This window comes from Dreissena polymorpha, chromosome 15, assembly GCF_020536995.1.
Source record: "Dreissena polymorpha isolate Duluth1 chromosome 15, UMN_Dpol_1.0, whole genome shotgun sequence".
NCBI classification, from domain to species: Eukaryota; Metazoa; Mollusca; class Bivalvia; order Myida; family Dreissenidae; genus Dreissena; species Dreissena polymorpha.
This window is the reverse complement of record NC_068369.1, coordinates 38,572,117-38,589,759: the sequence shown is the minus strand read 5'-3', so window position 1 is coordinate 38,589,759 and position 17,643 is coordinate 38,572,117. Positions and strand designations below refer to the sequence as shown.

At 32.6% G+C, this 17,643-nt stretch overlaps 1 protein-coding gene across 2 annotated transcripts; it reads right to left on the bottom strand.

Moving 5' to 3' along the window:
* Positions 1 to 4,266: 4,266 nt before the first annotated feature.
* On the bottom strand, positions 4,267 to 17,377 carry LOC127860937 (uncharacterized). 2 transcript variants are annotated; one of them, XM_052399253.1, is made up of 3 exons: positions 17,057 to 17,377; positions 8,855 to 9,124; positions 4,267 to 4,780 (listed from the first exon to the last, which is right to left on the bottom strand). In XM_052399253.1, exons 1-3 carry the CDS (start codon positions 17,074 to 17,076, stop codon positions 4,720 to 4,722), a joined length of 351 nt encoding a protein of 116 aa, XP_052255213.1. In that variant the 5' UTR covers positions 17,077 to 17,377; the 3' UTR covers positions 4,267 to 4,719. The 2 variants fall into 2 exon arrangements, with proteins under 2 accessions (XP_052255213.1, XP_052255214.1); XM_052399254.1 differs by lacking the exon at positions 17,057 to 17,377 and adding an exon at positions 13,534 to 13,768.
* Positions 17,378 to 17,643: the final 266 nt, after the last annotated feature.

Genomic DNA, 17,643 nt, shown 5'->3' with positions numbered 1-17,643 from the left:
AAACATGTTAACATCTGTTTGTTTAATAGTGTAGCTATTATTACTTTTTGACATGCGTTCAATGAACTTTTGTATTAGTTCAAACACAGGGAATATTGCGGATAGAGAATGAAGACCGTTTATTTATCCCATAAAACGGGTATCGCAGTTATTTTTTATAGCAACAAGTATATATAGTGTTATGGTTTTGTCCCTTACATAAAATTACATTATATACAAACAATTCTAATTTCAATACATGATATTGTATATAAAGCACGATTCGATTCGCTTCTTGCGGTTATTTATATGACCTGATATTATCTTCATTTATGCTTAAACGGCGAACCTTTATCACGTTGTTTTCGGACCGCTTCAATCCCTGAACATTTTCATTTACACTTCGATAATGACTAAATCGGTCGTTACTTAGTTGACAATAGTTGACCATGTTTGCAGAAAATATTGACTTCAATTTAGAGGTAGCATTATTAAAAGTTTTTTTTGTTAATTTATACACAACTTATAAAGATGTATCGCATTATGTACGTGGTTCGCCATTTCTATGCTACTTAACCATTTACACTACCGAACTGTCATTAAGGTTTAATAACTAATTCAGTATTTGAACCATTAACACTACCCAACTGCCATAAAGGTTCAATTCCTTATTCAGTATTTGAATCATTAATACTACCCATCTGTCATAAGGGTTCAATAACTTATTTAGTATTTGAATACAAGATCTTTTGCAAGACAGTATCAATTTTAGATTGCTCAATCAAATGTATTGAATTCAAATTAATTCATCAAAATGTATTGTTCAAACAGCAGACGTTCTGGTCGTGTAATAGGAAGTGTGTGTTATTTACATATAATTAACGGTCATTCATTTTTCACGTATGAGGTACATTCACTTATAGCATTTTAACCCCAATGTTCATCCTTCATTCGCTATGTTAGACGAAAATCGCCACTCCGCGTTTTACTACTTCATTACTTATTTATATGTTGCTGTTAGTAAAGTCATTAAGGTTGGTATTCAAAATACGGGTTATTAGGAATGCAATCTTTACTTAAAGATTCTTTAAATGAACACATGTTAAATTAAATATTTCAAAAAAAAAGTATTGATTGTTTTAATAACCCAATAAACATGAGGGTCCGGACTAGGATCAAGTTAAGTGACGCGATGGTAATTATACTGTATATATACCGTATGAACTGCCGATTCTTGCGGAACACAATGTACCGGTACTGCTCCGAATCTTGCCGAACTCAGACGCAATGTCAATAAATATTAAAGCAAAGCAGAAGACTTTCTTTTATATTTTGCTAGACATGTTCGTTCCAAAATTTGCGATAAATTTAACATGATCAACTCACAGTGATTTCTTATTAACTCCATTATATCTGTTGAATCCGCAGATTATGTTAGGTAGAATTTTAGCCAACGACAATACAATACATTTTTGAATGATATTAGATATTAATAAATCTTATACAAGTTCGACTGACCAATGTTTTCGTATCTGCGTAATGTCCTAATATATTATAGGATGTTCAAACCTCCAAATAAAAACCGTCGATACTTCAACCTGCTGACTGACCAGCTATGCATCACCAGCAATCACACACAAATACAAATACAAACACAGCATCTCTAAACGTGTTTGTGACAGATATTTTATTGCGAATTGTTTTTATTTCAATCGACACAGTTTTATTTCAAAACGATATCTGCAACTTTGAATGTAATATTAGCTTTTGTAGTCTGTTGGGTTATAATTTGTTTTAATTCACATTTATGTGTGTAATTTCCTTTCATTTAATTTACTACTACCAGATTACACATCAAACGAAATCAAATTTGATCACCTTATCGAGAAACCTTGATAACTGTTGAATCTAGTTCAACAAATCTATGTGATTTCCTCCATAACAAGATTCTGAAAGATGATTTAAATGCATATGTCGTCTCCCGTTGTTTGCAAAACGAATTTCTATCAATATACAGGCCTAGATTATCTCAATTATGTTGTTTACCTTATACTTCACCAAGCAATTGTTGTCTGGAAAATTACCACGTGATCAATAATTGGTGACGTATGTACTCCGACAAACAAATACGAGAATTTGGTCTTGTCTCTGCGTCCCTATTTATCGATGGGCGAGCGACCAGTTAAAACAGACAATCTTACAATCTTACAAAAATATCTTACGCAATGCAATCCAAAATAAAGGTCACGTGACTTGTAGCGACTGCCGATGTTGGTGAATAACAAGGTGGGTACTTCTTCTAAAACATCTTACGACATAAATTTTCTGAGAAGCATAACTGCTACGCAGCAATATCAACAGTTCAAAGTAATTAAGGAACTTTTATTATGTAAACTTTAACATCACATTGACTTAAGGAACATTTTCAACAGAAACGTATATTATTTTTTACCACACTATTTCATTCGAGACCCATCTTAAAACGTCTTTATCGGATGGTTTAATACTTTTGTCTTTTTCTTCGGTATGCTCTCTGCTTAATTTTATATACATATTAATTGTGTCTAAATCATTGTATATATGTGAACGTTGCATAATTGACTAATTTGATTCAACTATGAATTAATAATGACAATACTAACGTTTTTTACAGGTATAATGAGTCGTAATTTGATATGTCTTTATTAAGAATTTTTCGTATTATTGATTATTTGCTCATTTAATAAGAACGCTATATTTAAAGAATTGATGTTATTGGGCTTTGTCCAGAAAGAGACCATCGAGACTTTTATTATCGCAAACCGCAGATTATATTCACTCGGTGAATACATATACATGTAGTTCATTTTAATGTTTACATGACTGTCGTGTTTTTCCCACATGCTTGGCAAATTAAGTTAACGCATCTCTTAGAAAAACATTTTCAATATTATGGGATTTTATAAAGTACCTCTAACAAAAGGATGTATCATGTAGTAAATGCATTTTAGTCAATGTCTTATTGCGATACATTATGGTTTCCGTTTTTTATTGTTTTATATCAGATAACAATGCGCAGATGTGGTATTCGATTAGTGGAATGTCAATATATTCGTTAAAATGTTGACATGCACGTTAATGTTACATTGGCTTGGGAATTGCGTAATCCTTTTATAGATGAAATGCTATTATTGATATATTTGTCGGTTGATACGCAGCTTGTTTTACTTTTTTTTCAGAAATATATATAGTGCAAGTTTTGAACACACGCCATTGATTATTGTTCTCTTGTTATTTGGTTGTAAATGAGTAAGGCATTGTTTTAACCAAGAAGACACGACAAATCCTTATTTCCTTTATTGAACTGCTATTGCGGACGCTCTCAGAAACATGATCTGGCAGGTTAAGATGCTCGTGAGATGTCTTTTTAAGATAAAACAAAATAAGTGATTGCTTGCCGGTGTGCGCTGCTAATGTTTAGAGTTCCGACTTAAACTAGACCGAATGTGATAAAAAGCAGAATATTCATGAAATGATGAAAGAAGTTTCGACGAGCTTTATATCATCATAAACGTCATCGTCATCGTCGTCGTCCTCCTCCTCCTCGTCGTCCTCATCGTCGTCCTCCTCGTCCTCCTCCTCCTCATCATCATCCTCATCATCCTTATCATCATCATCATCATCATCATCATCATCATCATCACCATCATCATCATCATCATCATCATCATCATCATCATCATCATCATCATCATCATCATCATCATCATCATCATCATCATCATCATCATCCTCTTCATCCTCATCCTCATCATCATCCTCATCAACCTCATCATCATCATCATCATCATTATCATCATCATCATTATCATCATCATCAGTATCCTCCTCCTTATCATCATCCTCCTCCTCCTCATCCTCATCCCCATCATCATCATTAGTAGTATCATCATCATCATCATCATCATCATCATCATCATCATTATTGATTTCGTTCTCCTCTTCTTCCGTATCTTTATCCAGCTCATCAAACCTATTATCAGAAGCATCATCTGCATTCCCGTCTTTGTTGTTGTCTTTCTTTTCATAATCATTATCGTAATTGTAATTCGTATGATCAAAATCGTTATCTTCATCATTCTATTTTATTTCAAACTAAATAAATTGACTAGTCATTTAGGTGTTTATTGTAAACGTTATACGAAGACTTACCAACATATAACACGAATTATTGGGTATGTTATTTCAAATTATTGTTTATATATCTTTGAATATATTAAAAATATAAATAAACATGAAACAAATGTACACCATGATAGTATATAGTTCAATTATAAATACAGAAAATCGCTTTGCCAAACTAAAAAGGAAAGGGCAAATATTTACAATATGCAGTTCTTAGTACTTTTACGCGCTCTAAGTAAAGGAGATGTAAGGTGGTTGATTAATATAATTATACTCAGTGTTGTTTTATTTAAAAAAAAATCCAGTAAAAGCTTCACACAAACTTCTTTGAAATTGATGAATAAGTAAGAATACGTGTTTCTTTTGGTTAATCATGTATTTTATCTAAATAATTAGAATCGTACATAATTATTTATAGTTAATTATACCACTAGTAGTAGACTAAAAGAAAAACATCAACAATGACTTAAGGAAAGCTTAAACAAAGCGCAATGTGTCTCTATTGCCTATTTAATATTTCAATATGTTGATGCTATGACTCGAAGAACACGAGCCGAGCGGATGGTCGTTTCACGTTCACTTCCGCGTGTCCAGGCCCGGGTAGAATTCGTCCTGTATTGCACTGAGTTCGTCAAATCTGAAACAAGAACAGCCATATTGTCATCACTAGTGTCTGCATTTGAGCATCGCACTTGTAAATCAGGGACGACACTTTCGGCTTTTATGGCTTTCTTTGTGTTAAAAGGACGTTTCTCCTTTAGTTAGCGAAAAACCAATTTAGGCGGAAAGTGTCGTCCCCGATTAGCCTGTGTCGATATTCATTAAGCCCCGTTTTCCTAGAGCGATTTTCCTTTATAAGCGTTATTATTTACTCATATTTTGTGGTCAGGTGTGATCTGCATTGATTAGCTTAAAGCGACCAACAACTGAAATAGTAAATTACTTGAAAAAAGTTCATAGGTTCAGTATATTCGGTAATACAATTTCTCGATGTGAAATCGAAAGTACATCGCGAAAATAGGTGACATAATGATAAACGGACTATAAATAACGCAAGTAGATTGATCATTTTAAATATAAAATATATACAATTCACTACGCATGCACAATTTGCCTGGGTTTACCACGTGACGATGATGATCAATCTACTTGCGTTATTTATAGTTAAATGGTAGTTACCTGGTACCTGTACCCTTTAAATTGTTTTACCGAATATACTGAAAATATTAAAACTCAAAGACTTTTTTCAAGTAATGTAATATAACAGTCGTGATATTTTAATCAATATAAACTAATAATTGTAAAAAAATACGGTATTTTAGAATTTTCTTATTTCGTCATTCGTGGTTGACGGTCCCTTTAAATGAAAAGGTATTTTACAGTTTTAAGATACAGCTTGTTCAAAGTTTCAAAAGAAAACAAATGAAGCAAAAAATGTCAGCTTACCTACTTTATAGTTACGTGAAATAAATACTGAAATCAATGCAACTAAGTCATAGAAACGTAAATATTTGAAGTTATTTGCTGAGCTTATTAATAAGCTTATAAACATTGTTAACATGTACAATTGTACTTTGTCATTTACATGGTGATTTTTTAGTTCATTGAGTACTGGTATAGCCCGATAGTTAGATATAATAGCGCACACGACAAGGTACGCAAGGAATTCGAAACCGTATATATGTAAGAGCATTGCTTTCATTTATGCCTGCTGTGGCATTTTAATGATTCGTCAACAGTAGCAAAACTGGCGTTTGGTGACTATCTTTATATCGCGACTTCGTTTGAAGCGCCAAACTTCAGCAAGTTTGTTAATGTCAGAAAATGTCCATGTTTAAAAACATAGAGTCTTAGTCAGTGTTGACATGTCTTATTTTAGGGCCTTACTTACATGTATAACGTCACATATGACTGTATATTGAGCGCAATTTTAAAATATGACAAATTTCTTAAGAAAGGTTTATCATGCGAACATTTCAATATATCATATGACTAATATTATGCTACGCATTTTGTGCTACTTTTGAAGTATTTAAAGTGTCATAACGTTGCAAACGCGGCCAATGAAATATTACTCATTTACAATTCCTCTATTTTTTTATTGATATTTTAAAGTTACATACTTTACCCTTCTGTCAATGTAAGTAATGGAAAATATAGTTAAATTTACGAATAAAAGAATCATAAAATGTTGCACAAACAATATTTTTTTATATTTAAATAGAAAATCAACCCATTGCAATAGTTAAATAATTATCATTTCGATACAATATAAGTTTGTTGTAATAAAAGTCATTTTACCTGTCAAACCGAACCACTAATGCAACATATTTTTTCCATAGCTTAAAACTACTACAATAAACCAAACCCAAAAACTTAATAGTAACGATGGCAGCCTGAGAAGACGATAATAAACCGCCTTAAAAGTAAATGAGCCTCGCTCTGGGAAAAGGGGGTTTAATGCATTTGCGTAAAGTGTCCTCCCAGATAAGCCTGTGCAGTCCATACAGGTGTGTGGCATGTTTCTTTATATATTTGTATTATTTTTAGGTTTAAATATGTTCTGCACATAATGCATTTAAATGAAAGCACATTAATGCTCAGTGTGTTTATATTTAGTAATCTAGTTTATATTGAGGCGTTCTTTCCATTTTTTCGATTTCAACGAAAGCAGTTACTAGACTAATCATTGATATGAAAACAAGATTACCAGGGGCCAAAGATCGTCCACCTAAGACTTCAGGGAACTGAACTGCCCTCAGCAACTTGTGAGATGTTTCTGAAACTATTTTCAAACTTGGCCAAAATATGAAAAACCGAGTTAACAAGGTTTTACTATAGTCATATGAGTAAAAAAAAATCCCCGCCCCCTGGTTTTACCCTTTCACGAACTCTAAAGAATGTGTTTGCTCCGCCAAAACTAACCTGCGGATAATTTTCTTAGTTGTGTAGTTGTATATGCAAGTTTGCTCATGCCGTGTTCAAATATTCATTTTACCATGTTTTATATCGACAACGTTCGTACTGATCAGACGCTTTACATTTTAATTTTAAACTCATTACTGACTCTTTTTATGCATTTTTGAAAATTGAATAATTTATTACTCTCCGCCATAATTGACGAAATTGCGGCTCTGCCATAAATGCCATCGCCAACAACTTTCAAATAAGTCAACAAATAACGCATGACGTATGAAACATATATCTATGAATATAGCGTTTAGGTTGTCCAATAAATAATTGGTAAATAAATAAGTTCGCACAATAAATCTAGATTTTCTGATATTTTGACCGGGAAAACTGATAACAATGACCCATTTAATTATGAGATAATAGTTAACAACGCAATTTTCCTAATAAACACACCATTATTTTACAATATTTTATTATGCGGGGTTTCAGTAGAATACTCTAGAGATTGTTTGGTATTTCAAACTAATAAACTCTAATCAGTAAATTTTGAATAATTAACAACGTAACAGGCGCGTCTCCTTACCAACAGATATGTCATAAATAATAAAACAGCTCGTATCAAATGAACAATAGCACTTGCATATTTGTTTTTGAAAATATTCAATTTAACTTTATAATGAAATTTAAACCGCGTGCAAACGGCTTTAATGGCTTGTAATAATATGATAAGCGTCAAAGTCGATTGTATCGGTAATCTCAGTTTATATTTTATTTACAGGTTTAAAGGGGCCTTTTCACAGATTTTGGCATGTTTTGAAGTTTGTAATTAAATGCTTTCTATTGATAAATGTAAACATTTGCTCTAAAAAGCACCAGTAAAAAAATCAAGAATAAAATTTAAAAAAAGAAAATAGGACTCGAACCACTGACCCCTGGAGTCCTTGCGTAAAAAGTCTCCGACTTAGACCCCTCGACCATTCTTCCGCATACAATGTCAGATGTATTTTATCTTATATATAAGCAATTATCGTAGTTTTCACAAAATATAGCGACAACAACAGAACTCTTCAAATTGTTCAATCGTTTCGCGTTTAAACGCTTTATAATTTTCAGGTTTTTAAATCGTCAAAAGATGCATATAATGTCTATATTAGAGCATGGTAAATATTCAGTATTACTGTTTCCTCACAAATATCATGACTAAATAGAAAATTTGCGAATCTGAAACAACTTTTTAAAATTTTGTCAATTTACCAAAACGTGAAAAGACCCCTTTAATTGAAACCGCTATTTAGTACTTGTATTCCACATGACAGGATAATCGTCATACACAGCTTTCGTTAATAGAATGATTGATTATTAATCCCATAGCAACTGTCAATTTGAAACCGACTCAGGTGTCGCCGTCTTGTTTATTAATCCCAAAGGATGAGTTACTTTGATACCGACTCAGGTGTCGCTGTCCTGATTAAATACCTACATGGTTCAGTTCGCGCATGCGTCTTGTTATTCTTTTTACAAACCCGTTGGTCAGAGATGGGTTATGAGTAAGAAGTCATTTTGAACGGCTATGCGTTGAAATTACAAGAAAACATTAACGTTATCAAATGAACAAGTTACACATCTCATGTACATGTAGCAGTGTGCGAGATGAATGCGTGCACAAGAGGAAAAGAGAAACTTAAGCATTTTATATCAGACCAGTCAACGTCCACAATGTCTCAAAAAAGCATCTTGTTTTACATAAATTATACTTGTCTACTCAGTATATTGATGTGTATTGGTGTAACGAACCTACCTGTCCTTTTCCTCTAAATCAGAGTCGTCAAAGAAAGCCGCCCTTTTCCCGTATCTAAACGTAGGCAGACCACTGTGTGTTTGCGTCCTCGGTGCGCGCTTCCCCCAGTGCGACTTGACATTGTAGTTGCATTCGCACACTGTAGGCTGTCGAAATTTTGCAAAGAGACACTCCATGGAGCAGTCTATATACGCCTTAGAGACGCCGGACAGACATACGGAGGTGGCCAGTACGAACACACATATATACGTGACTGTGGACGTCATTTGTCTGAAACACACATACACATACAAAGTTAGATTCGAAATTTAAATGTCATGACAAGAACATTTGGTACATATAACGTGAGAAGACCGCTATTGTCAAAAAAGCATTTGTTAATAACACACTATAATAGGTATAATTTAATTGTATAGAAAACCATAGATGCTGTCAAACATTTATAGAAAATTGTAAATAATAGTGATTCATGAGAAGTTGGAATCCATCTTTACAAAATATAGTTTATCAAAATAGGTTCCATGGGTAAAATGTAAAAGGATTGTAAGGTTGAAACAAAAGACAATTGGAATAACAAATTCGAACGCCCGAACATAAATGACAGAGTAAGTGTTTGTTTAATCTATTGAAATGTTGTCTTTTGAAGTTCTCCAGACATGACGTTTGGCAGTTACCCAAACCAAACCACAGTAAAGAGAACGTTAAAAATGTCTCAAAATGTGTTAAAGACGTTATGCTCTTTTAAATGATGTCTTGAGTGTGCATATTTTAATATATTGAATCATATTTGAATATGTTGAATCATATTTGAATATGTTGATTCATATTTGAATATGTTGATGCATATTTGAATATGTTGAAACATATTTAATATTTTGATGCATATTTGAATATGTTGATTCATATTTGAATGTGTTGATGCATATTTGAATATGGAGCAGCATATTTGAATATGCTGATGCATATTTAAAAATGTTGATGCATATTTGAATATGTTGATTCATATTTGAATATGTTGATACATGTTTGAATATGTTGATACATATAAATGTGTTGTTTACAAATAATTAAAATTTGTTATGAAAACGAATTAACAAAATAGCAATAACTATTAGATTAAATGTACACGCACCATTCACTACACAAGACGAATTACCCTGTATGCCCAAACGCAAATGCATTAGTATATTTCAAATATAAACATGCGTGTGAATTATTAATTTTATGCATGTACGATCATGTCCACCCCATGGTACTTAATTTACTTTGTCGCAAAGATGAAGTAAAGTAAATATCGCTTGTTGCGTTAGAGATATACTATTTTCTATATTGATATATTATTATATGTGAATTACTGATTCAATTACGGCAGTATTCCCAATAATAATAAAAAAACAACCGTATGTCGAGAAATAACTAAATATACAAATAAGAAAATATACAATTGAGAGATGATGATTTCGGTACTTGTTTCATCTATATTTACTTATAAATACTGTGAACTGTTATTTTTGGTAGTAACTTATAATTAAGCACCTTTTTAAAATGAAATCATCTACGGTGACCTTTCAATTTTTGTATTTGTATAGATTGCTCGTATACCTGTCTTTATTTCAAGCACTTTTGTATATTATAATCAGCAAAAATGTTCATGTTCTGCATGTCAAAAAGTTGTGCATGATAACAAACTGCCGAAACTTCTTAAAACCCAAAAAGATATACAAACATGTTTCTGAGTTTGTGCTTTATAATTTGTTTACATAAAATACAAGTGATTTTTTCATTTCTTCAAACTTGAATTGTTTTGCTCAGTATTTATGTATTTTACCTTCATTTTAACACCACCCCCAATCAACATGATTTTCAAAAAATAGTTCACATCCACCCCATATATCATTCCATATTTGTGACATATATAAATGAGGCAATCAAAATCCGGACAATTACAATGTACTTGGGAAATGCGTGAAATGATTACACATCCTTCAACGAATATATTAGCCTTTATAGCTTCATGATATAAGCATTCGTTTTCCAATGGCTATTAAACGATATGGGTCGCCATGGCGAAGCGGTTATGGTGTCCGCCTAGCGACCGGGAGATCAGAGGTCAAACTGTTGGAGCATTCTTTAGACCTCCCCCCACACACACACACACCAAGTACTGATTCTAGCCCCAGGAAACGGACTTGAGAGCGTTTCAAATAAGCCTTAGGCTTTCAATGCAATCGAGCTAAAATGAATATGTTTAAATTATATGATAAATTGTTATATGACTCCCTGCGTTATTAAAAGTATCTGCCTTCGCGTCTACAATTACATTTCAATTTGCGAACTCACTCCTTTCACAAATCTTGGATATGTGATATAAGTAACCGTATGATAGATTGTATTTTTTTTGCGTTACACATGGTCATATTTCAGTTTAATTTCGATTCAAGTGCAAGACGAATTATTAATAGATACGACAGATTTAAATCCTTTCAGTTGTATAATATAACACGTGCATGAGTCCACGCCTTTTTTTAGACACATTGTTTATTTTAGTGAGAGACATCCCCCAGATATGCGGGTCGCATAGCCAGGAATCGGCAGACAAAAAACTAATGCAATATGAAAAGAGGACGCCAGGGGCGAGTAATTGCAAGCTATATTTTAAAAAGGCGTTACCGAGATAGGAGATTAATCCATCAGCACATTTCTTCTCGCGTTTGATCTAAATCAACAGTTTGTCATTCATTTAGCATGCTATGTAAATTTCCCGTCTATTTAACAAAGATTGTGGAGATAAAACCATCGACGCTTCCGTAAATGCGGATTTCCAAGCATCACTTGTTAATCAGGATGCGACAGAATTAGTAAATTGTTACTAAAATGTACCGTTTTATCTGTTTAATGTTTGGAAACTACTGATAAACAAGAGACACGCCCATGACCTGAATTCAAGAAATAGTGAATACCCACGTTTAAACTATACTCAACTACCATCTTATCATGTCTGATAAATAATACCATGGCTGGTAAATATATATTCTTGTTAAAACGATTGGCATTGAAAATCTTTTTTTATCGCATCTTCACCAGAAGGCAACATCAAAAGCTTTGGTGCAAAAATAGTGTAACACTTTTAACATTCGCGGTATAATGACGTCATTTTGGTTATTTATTTTTTGCCTTACATAATGTTATTTGATTAATTTAGTGCTGATTTCAGCTATTTGCCTTTGTTATTTGATAAATTTAGTGCTGATTTCAGATATTTGCATTTGTTATTTGATAAATTTAGTGCTGATTTCAGCTATTTGCAGTTATTGACATTCGAAGAAAAGATTTAAAAATACATTTGAAGTTTGCTGTTTTGCAAATACGAGGATCGCGGGTTCAATTTCCGGTGCGGCTACATAACTTTTGTAGGGATTGGTTATGAAAACATTTCTACGGCAATCGTACCCTTGCCGCTGCATCGTGAGGGGCAGTTGTCGGTTACTGGCGTAAATATATACACTAAGTACTGGAAAACCAGTCAAAACACGGAAAAGTTAGAATAAACTTATCACCGTTATTTGACTGAAATACTGTTGAAAACCACAAAACCCAGCTGTCGATTTTCAGAACACGTTTCTAATTGCTAGTTATGGTTATGGCGTCCGCCTAGCGATCGGGAGGTCACGTGTTCGATTCCCACCGTGGGAGCGTTCTTAAGATTTCCCCCAAAGACACCAAGTACTGGTTCTAGGCCTAGGAAACGGACTCAAGAGAGTTTATATAAGCCCCAGGCTTTCGATGCAATCGAGCTAAAATAAATAGGTTTTAACTAATTGCTAGTTCTTTTAACGCACATACTTAAATTAATATTTTCAGCATCCAAATGCCAGCATGTGGCGGTCAATATTGTAAACACTTTTATAAAAATGTCGACTGAAGACGTTAGGCCGAACTTTTATTTGAAATGAAAAGCATAATGGTCCCCATCCAGACAGTAATCACACAATGGTTTTCTTGCCCCATCGGTCGCATTATAAATGTTTAGATAATACCAAAGGTATACATAGAACAGTACTCTAACCGCGACTACACACTTACACCCAGGTTAAATCAACTAAGGACGTGCAAGTTATCTGTTTATTTCTTTTGCCACTTCTACTAGAAGTAAATGTGACAGTTAAATGTCTATCAACACGTTATGCGACTTTGATATAAGGCTGAGCCAGAAATGAATAACAACAAAGACTGTTTCCGAAATTAATACGCCCTCGGTCATCTAAATATATTACAACGGACTTATTTCTCCATTGAGCGCGCCATTGAATCACATGTTTAGGATACAAATAAAGTTTCTGAAATGATTGAACTAAAAAAAAGAATGTATGGATGTTATGTGCTGCATTCGATTTTCTGATGAAATCAATACTTTGTAACGATAAGTTAATGCATTTAACCGTAACACTTGTCATAATGAAACTATGCGTATTATGCGGTTTTCCGCGCCATGATAAACGTATTCGTTTTACAATTTAAAGCATTACATGTTCGTCTATAATTTGTATAATGTACCATTAATTAAAACAATATAGGTTGTCATAAGGTAATACGCATAGCCTTTTCAAGAAATAAATACCAAGTATGATATTTATGCAATATCTCATGAAAAGTTCATATATGTACAAAACCGCCTTTACCTCATTTACACTTTCTTCCTCAAATATAGTCCGATCCAGGTCAACAGCGATTTTTAAATTAAATTTAAAACGTTGAATTATTTGATACAGATGTACTAGTCAAAGATATGATAAGATATTTTAAAGTCCAAATAACCGCATTTTGAACATTCACCGGTACATGTTTGAGTGCATATAAATAACATAATTTTCAACACGGCAGTTTGTCCTTTTCACTACGAAATGACAATGCAATGCTCTCAAAATGGTATGCATTACCAGTCGCCTTATGTCGAGTGTTCGTAATATAAGGATACAGAGTTCATCGAAACGAATTCTGAGGTACATAACTGGCAAGCGCGTGACTCAAGATTTGTTTTACATACAAAAAAATAAACCGCTTTAAAGTTAAATATATTCCACACTAAATCGATGTAATTTAAAGGTAAGTCACACACACGACGTATCATTATCGCCAACTTAAATAACAATCTAATTACAATGCTTGAATCAATACTTGGCTACTATTGTGGAATTTACTTTTTCATTTTTCAAACTATGCGTGGATCTATTTATCCGAAATGAGCATATCAACGAATATGCCATTGAAGTTCATATAAATATTTAATATTATATTATAAGCCGCCAAAATAAAACAATGCATTAAACTAAGTACAAAATATTTAAGACATTTGATGCAGACATAAACATTATGCTTTCACTTGTATGCATAAATACTTGTTCAGTTTTTCTAACATGTTGATTTACATTTTAAAAAGGAGCGGTTCTCTATAAATGTCGCAAGTCCTTTTAACTCACACAGTGAGTGCGTATACGATAACATCAATGTAAAATAAGAATGACATTTTAGACAATTCAAAGAAAGTAAAAAATTCTAAATCTATAGTTTGAAAGTCACCATTCCTATAGTAACGTACCTCTACTTAAATAAAACCATACGAAACAAAAGCATGAATGAAAATATTCTAATCCCTTATTTAATTATGAACTGGACATTTCAATGTTTACTTTTTGAATGTACGGTTATGCATACTTTTCTAGTTTAAATGGTCAAAGAACTAGCAATCCTGTAAGGGTTTTGTAAGTTATAAGAAACTCATACTTATGCATCACATATATTTCGTATATAGATATATGTGCACGATCATTATTACTAAATTTTTAACCTTGCCAATAATTTGATTTGTTATATATGCACATAAGGCCACAACAAATGGATTAGATGTTCGTAAGAATTATCGCACATTAAATATGTAAACTGATATTATTTCATAATTCATGTATTCATACCACTTTCGATTACTGTTGTACGATCTGGTGTAACGCTAATAAAACCAATTTAACAAAAGTGAATGTTTTACAAAAACGCGCAGCGAAAGTCATTCCACAAAAGCCAAATTGAACACCATCCAAAGATTTGTTTTTACAGCTTAATTTGCTCTCGTTAAGATGTAAGTACCACACGGCAATCTCGATATTTAATGTGTCAACAATGATACTCGAGAATCTTTAAATGAAATTATAACTTTTTTCTCGAAATCACAAATATACTTTAAGATATGAAACCCATAACGATATTGTTAATACCAAAACGAATACAGAGTTATAAGAAAAGAGCTTTTTCATACCACAGCATGGATATTTGGAATAGTATACCAATTAAAATACGAATGGCATGCTCTATCTCTTATAAAAGGCAATATAAAGCACATTTATTTTCCAATCAATGATATGTCATGTTATTTTCTAATCAATGATATTTTATGTGTGTCTGTCTAAAAGGCAACATGTTTGTTATGTATGGGTGCAAAACATATTGTTTGAATGTTTTACTTGTTATATACCTATTTGTGTATGTTATTTTAAGAAGGCAACATTGTAAAAAAGTATTGATTCATCTGCATAATATGTATAATGCGTCATTGTCTTTATGTGTAACCTTCTATAAATAAAGCTTTTATTATTATTATTATTATTATTATTATTATATTATTATTATTATATAATTATTATTATTATTATTTTCATTGTTGTTGTTATTATTATTATGTAAATGACCGAAGAATAACATTTTAAACGAATTAGGCTGTTCAACAAGCCGCTATATATCAGTCAGACTCCGACCACCGATGTGTTCCCGATTGGAGAGATTGATGGTAGTGTTCATCGTGCTGTTGATGGGTGCTTAATTGTCTTGAACAAATACTATGTTGATGTTTTGATGGCACCAAAGATGAAGATAAAGCCTTCGCGATGACGGCGACAATATTGAAGTTGTTGAAGGGTAATCGGCATGATGATGGAAATGCTGCAGCTGGTGATGATTTTGATGGTGGTGATTTTTATTATTCTTATAATAATAATAATAATAATAATAATAATAATAATAATAATAATGATAATAATAATAATAATAATAATAATAATAATAATAATAATAATGTTTACGGAAAACACAATTTATTGGCCATGTCATTTAAGAAGGGTTCATTGAGCGATCACCCCTAAAAAGGGGAAGTAATTCATTTGGGTGATTGAGTTAATATTGTTTTAAACGTCATGAAGACATTGTTATCATCAAGCCACGTGGAAGCAATTGTGAACATTCACATGTTTTAAGTACCCGATACAAGTTAAAACCACACAAGAATAAAAATTACATTAAACAAGCATGATTACGCCGAAGAAGGTGATTGTTAATTGTTTTTAAATGATAACATCACAGAAGGTGACAGTTAATTGTCTTTTACGATTATAATAAATGGTTTATTTTAACCAATTATTCATAAAAAAGCCTATTTTAAAAATGGAAACTAAAAATGTAAAACTAATTTTAATGTAAAGTGAACAAGTAACAAGTAACAAGAAAAAAAACATATGTAAATGCGTATATATTTTATTTGAAATATTCACAGAAACCCTTAAGTTTGAGTTTATTTTGTAAAGTATTTTATCTTGTGTTCACTTTTGTAAGGGCTAATGAGAATATATGACATTCGAGAACATAGTTAGATTAAAAAACTAATTACTTTAAAACACACTGACACACACTAACTCACAGGGACAACATTTATGCCAGCTGTCGGGAAGTACGATTGCGAAATGTGCTTACTTTTAAATACACGTCAGTTGTTAAACAATGTTAGTTAAAACCTATTTATTTTAGCTCGATTGCATCGAAAGCCTCAGGCTTATAGAAACGCTCTCGAGTCCATTTCCTGGGCCTATAACCAGCACTTGGTGTCTTTGGGGAAGATCTAGAGAACGCTCCCCGAAGAGGATTGAACCCGTGACCTTCCGATCGTTAGGCGGACATTTTATCCATTACGCAACATCGAACTAAACACATTTAACGAAGTTTTGATACTTTATTGTATATTGTCATACACATTCGTTTTTTTTATTTACTCACGTATTTGTTATAAAAAGGTGTACAATTTTAAATTCTATTTAATTTTCGTGATCAAGTAAAAAAAAATATATATATATATCCAAGTATGTTTATATTTAACCTTACTATTACCTGTTTTTGTCATCAAACATTTCTGAGTTTTTGCTTCCTTGTAACAATTCCACAAGTTTTCTATTCACAAATGTCCAACAAAATTGAACGTAACAAAACTAAAACAAAATATCCGATTGTGACAAAACGGTTCTGTCTCTCTTTATATTAAGTGGAAATCCATTGCTGCCATACGCGTATTTATACTCGTACATTATCAAACGACCGCCCGGACTATTTTCCTGCGCGTATACAGATTAGTAAATTGACCAATTTACTCCTACAAATCGGTATTCGCATGCGACCCCAGTGTTTGGTGTATCTGTAACACTACGAGATAAGCGCTCGCTCATTCTGCTATTAAACACTCCTCGTTCAAACGGATTTAGATCATATGCTCATCGAACTGATCTTGAGGAAACAATACAGGGATAACTACTGCTTGAAACATTCTCTGTACACAGAAACGTACTTTGTTTCAAAACAAATGAAAGGTCAATCCCATTTAGTTGGAGGTTTATTGGGGCGGAATGTTACGGGATGGTACATTCTCTTTGAAGTTGCCGAGTTCTACGCATATATGTGTAACCATTATATTTGTAATAAGT

Coding starts and splice junctions, on each gene's coding strand:
- LOC127860937 (XM_052399253.1), bottom strand. CDS start 17,076: ATGTTTGATGACAAAAACAG. Junction 9,125..17,056: donor ATGTTTGATGACAAAAACAG/GTAATAGTAAGG, acceptor TGTGTGTTTCAG/ACAAATGACGTCCACAGTCA. Junction 4,781..8,854: donor GATTTAGAGGAAAAGGACAG/GTAGGTTCGTTA, acceptor TTCTTGTTTCAG/ATTTGACGAACTCAGTGCAA.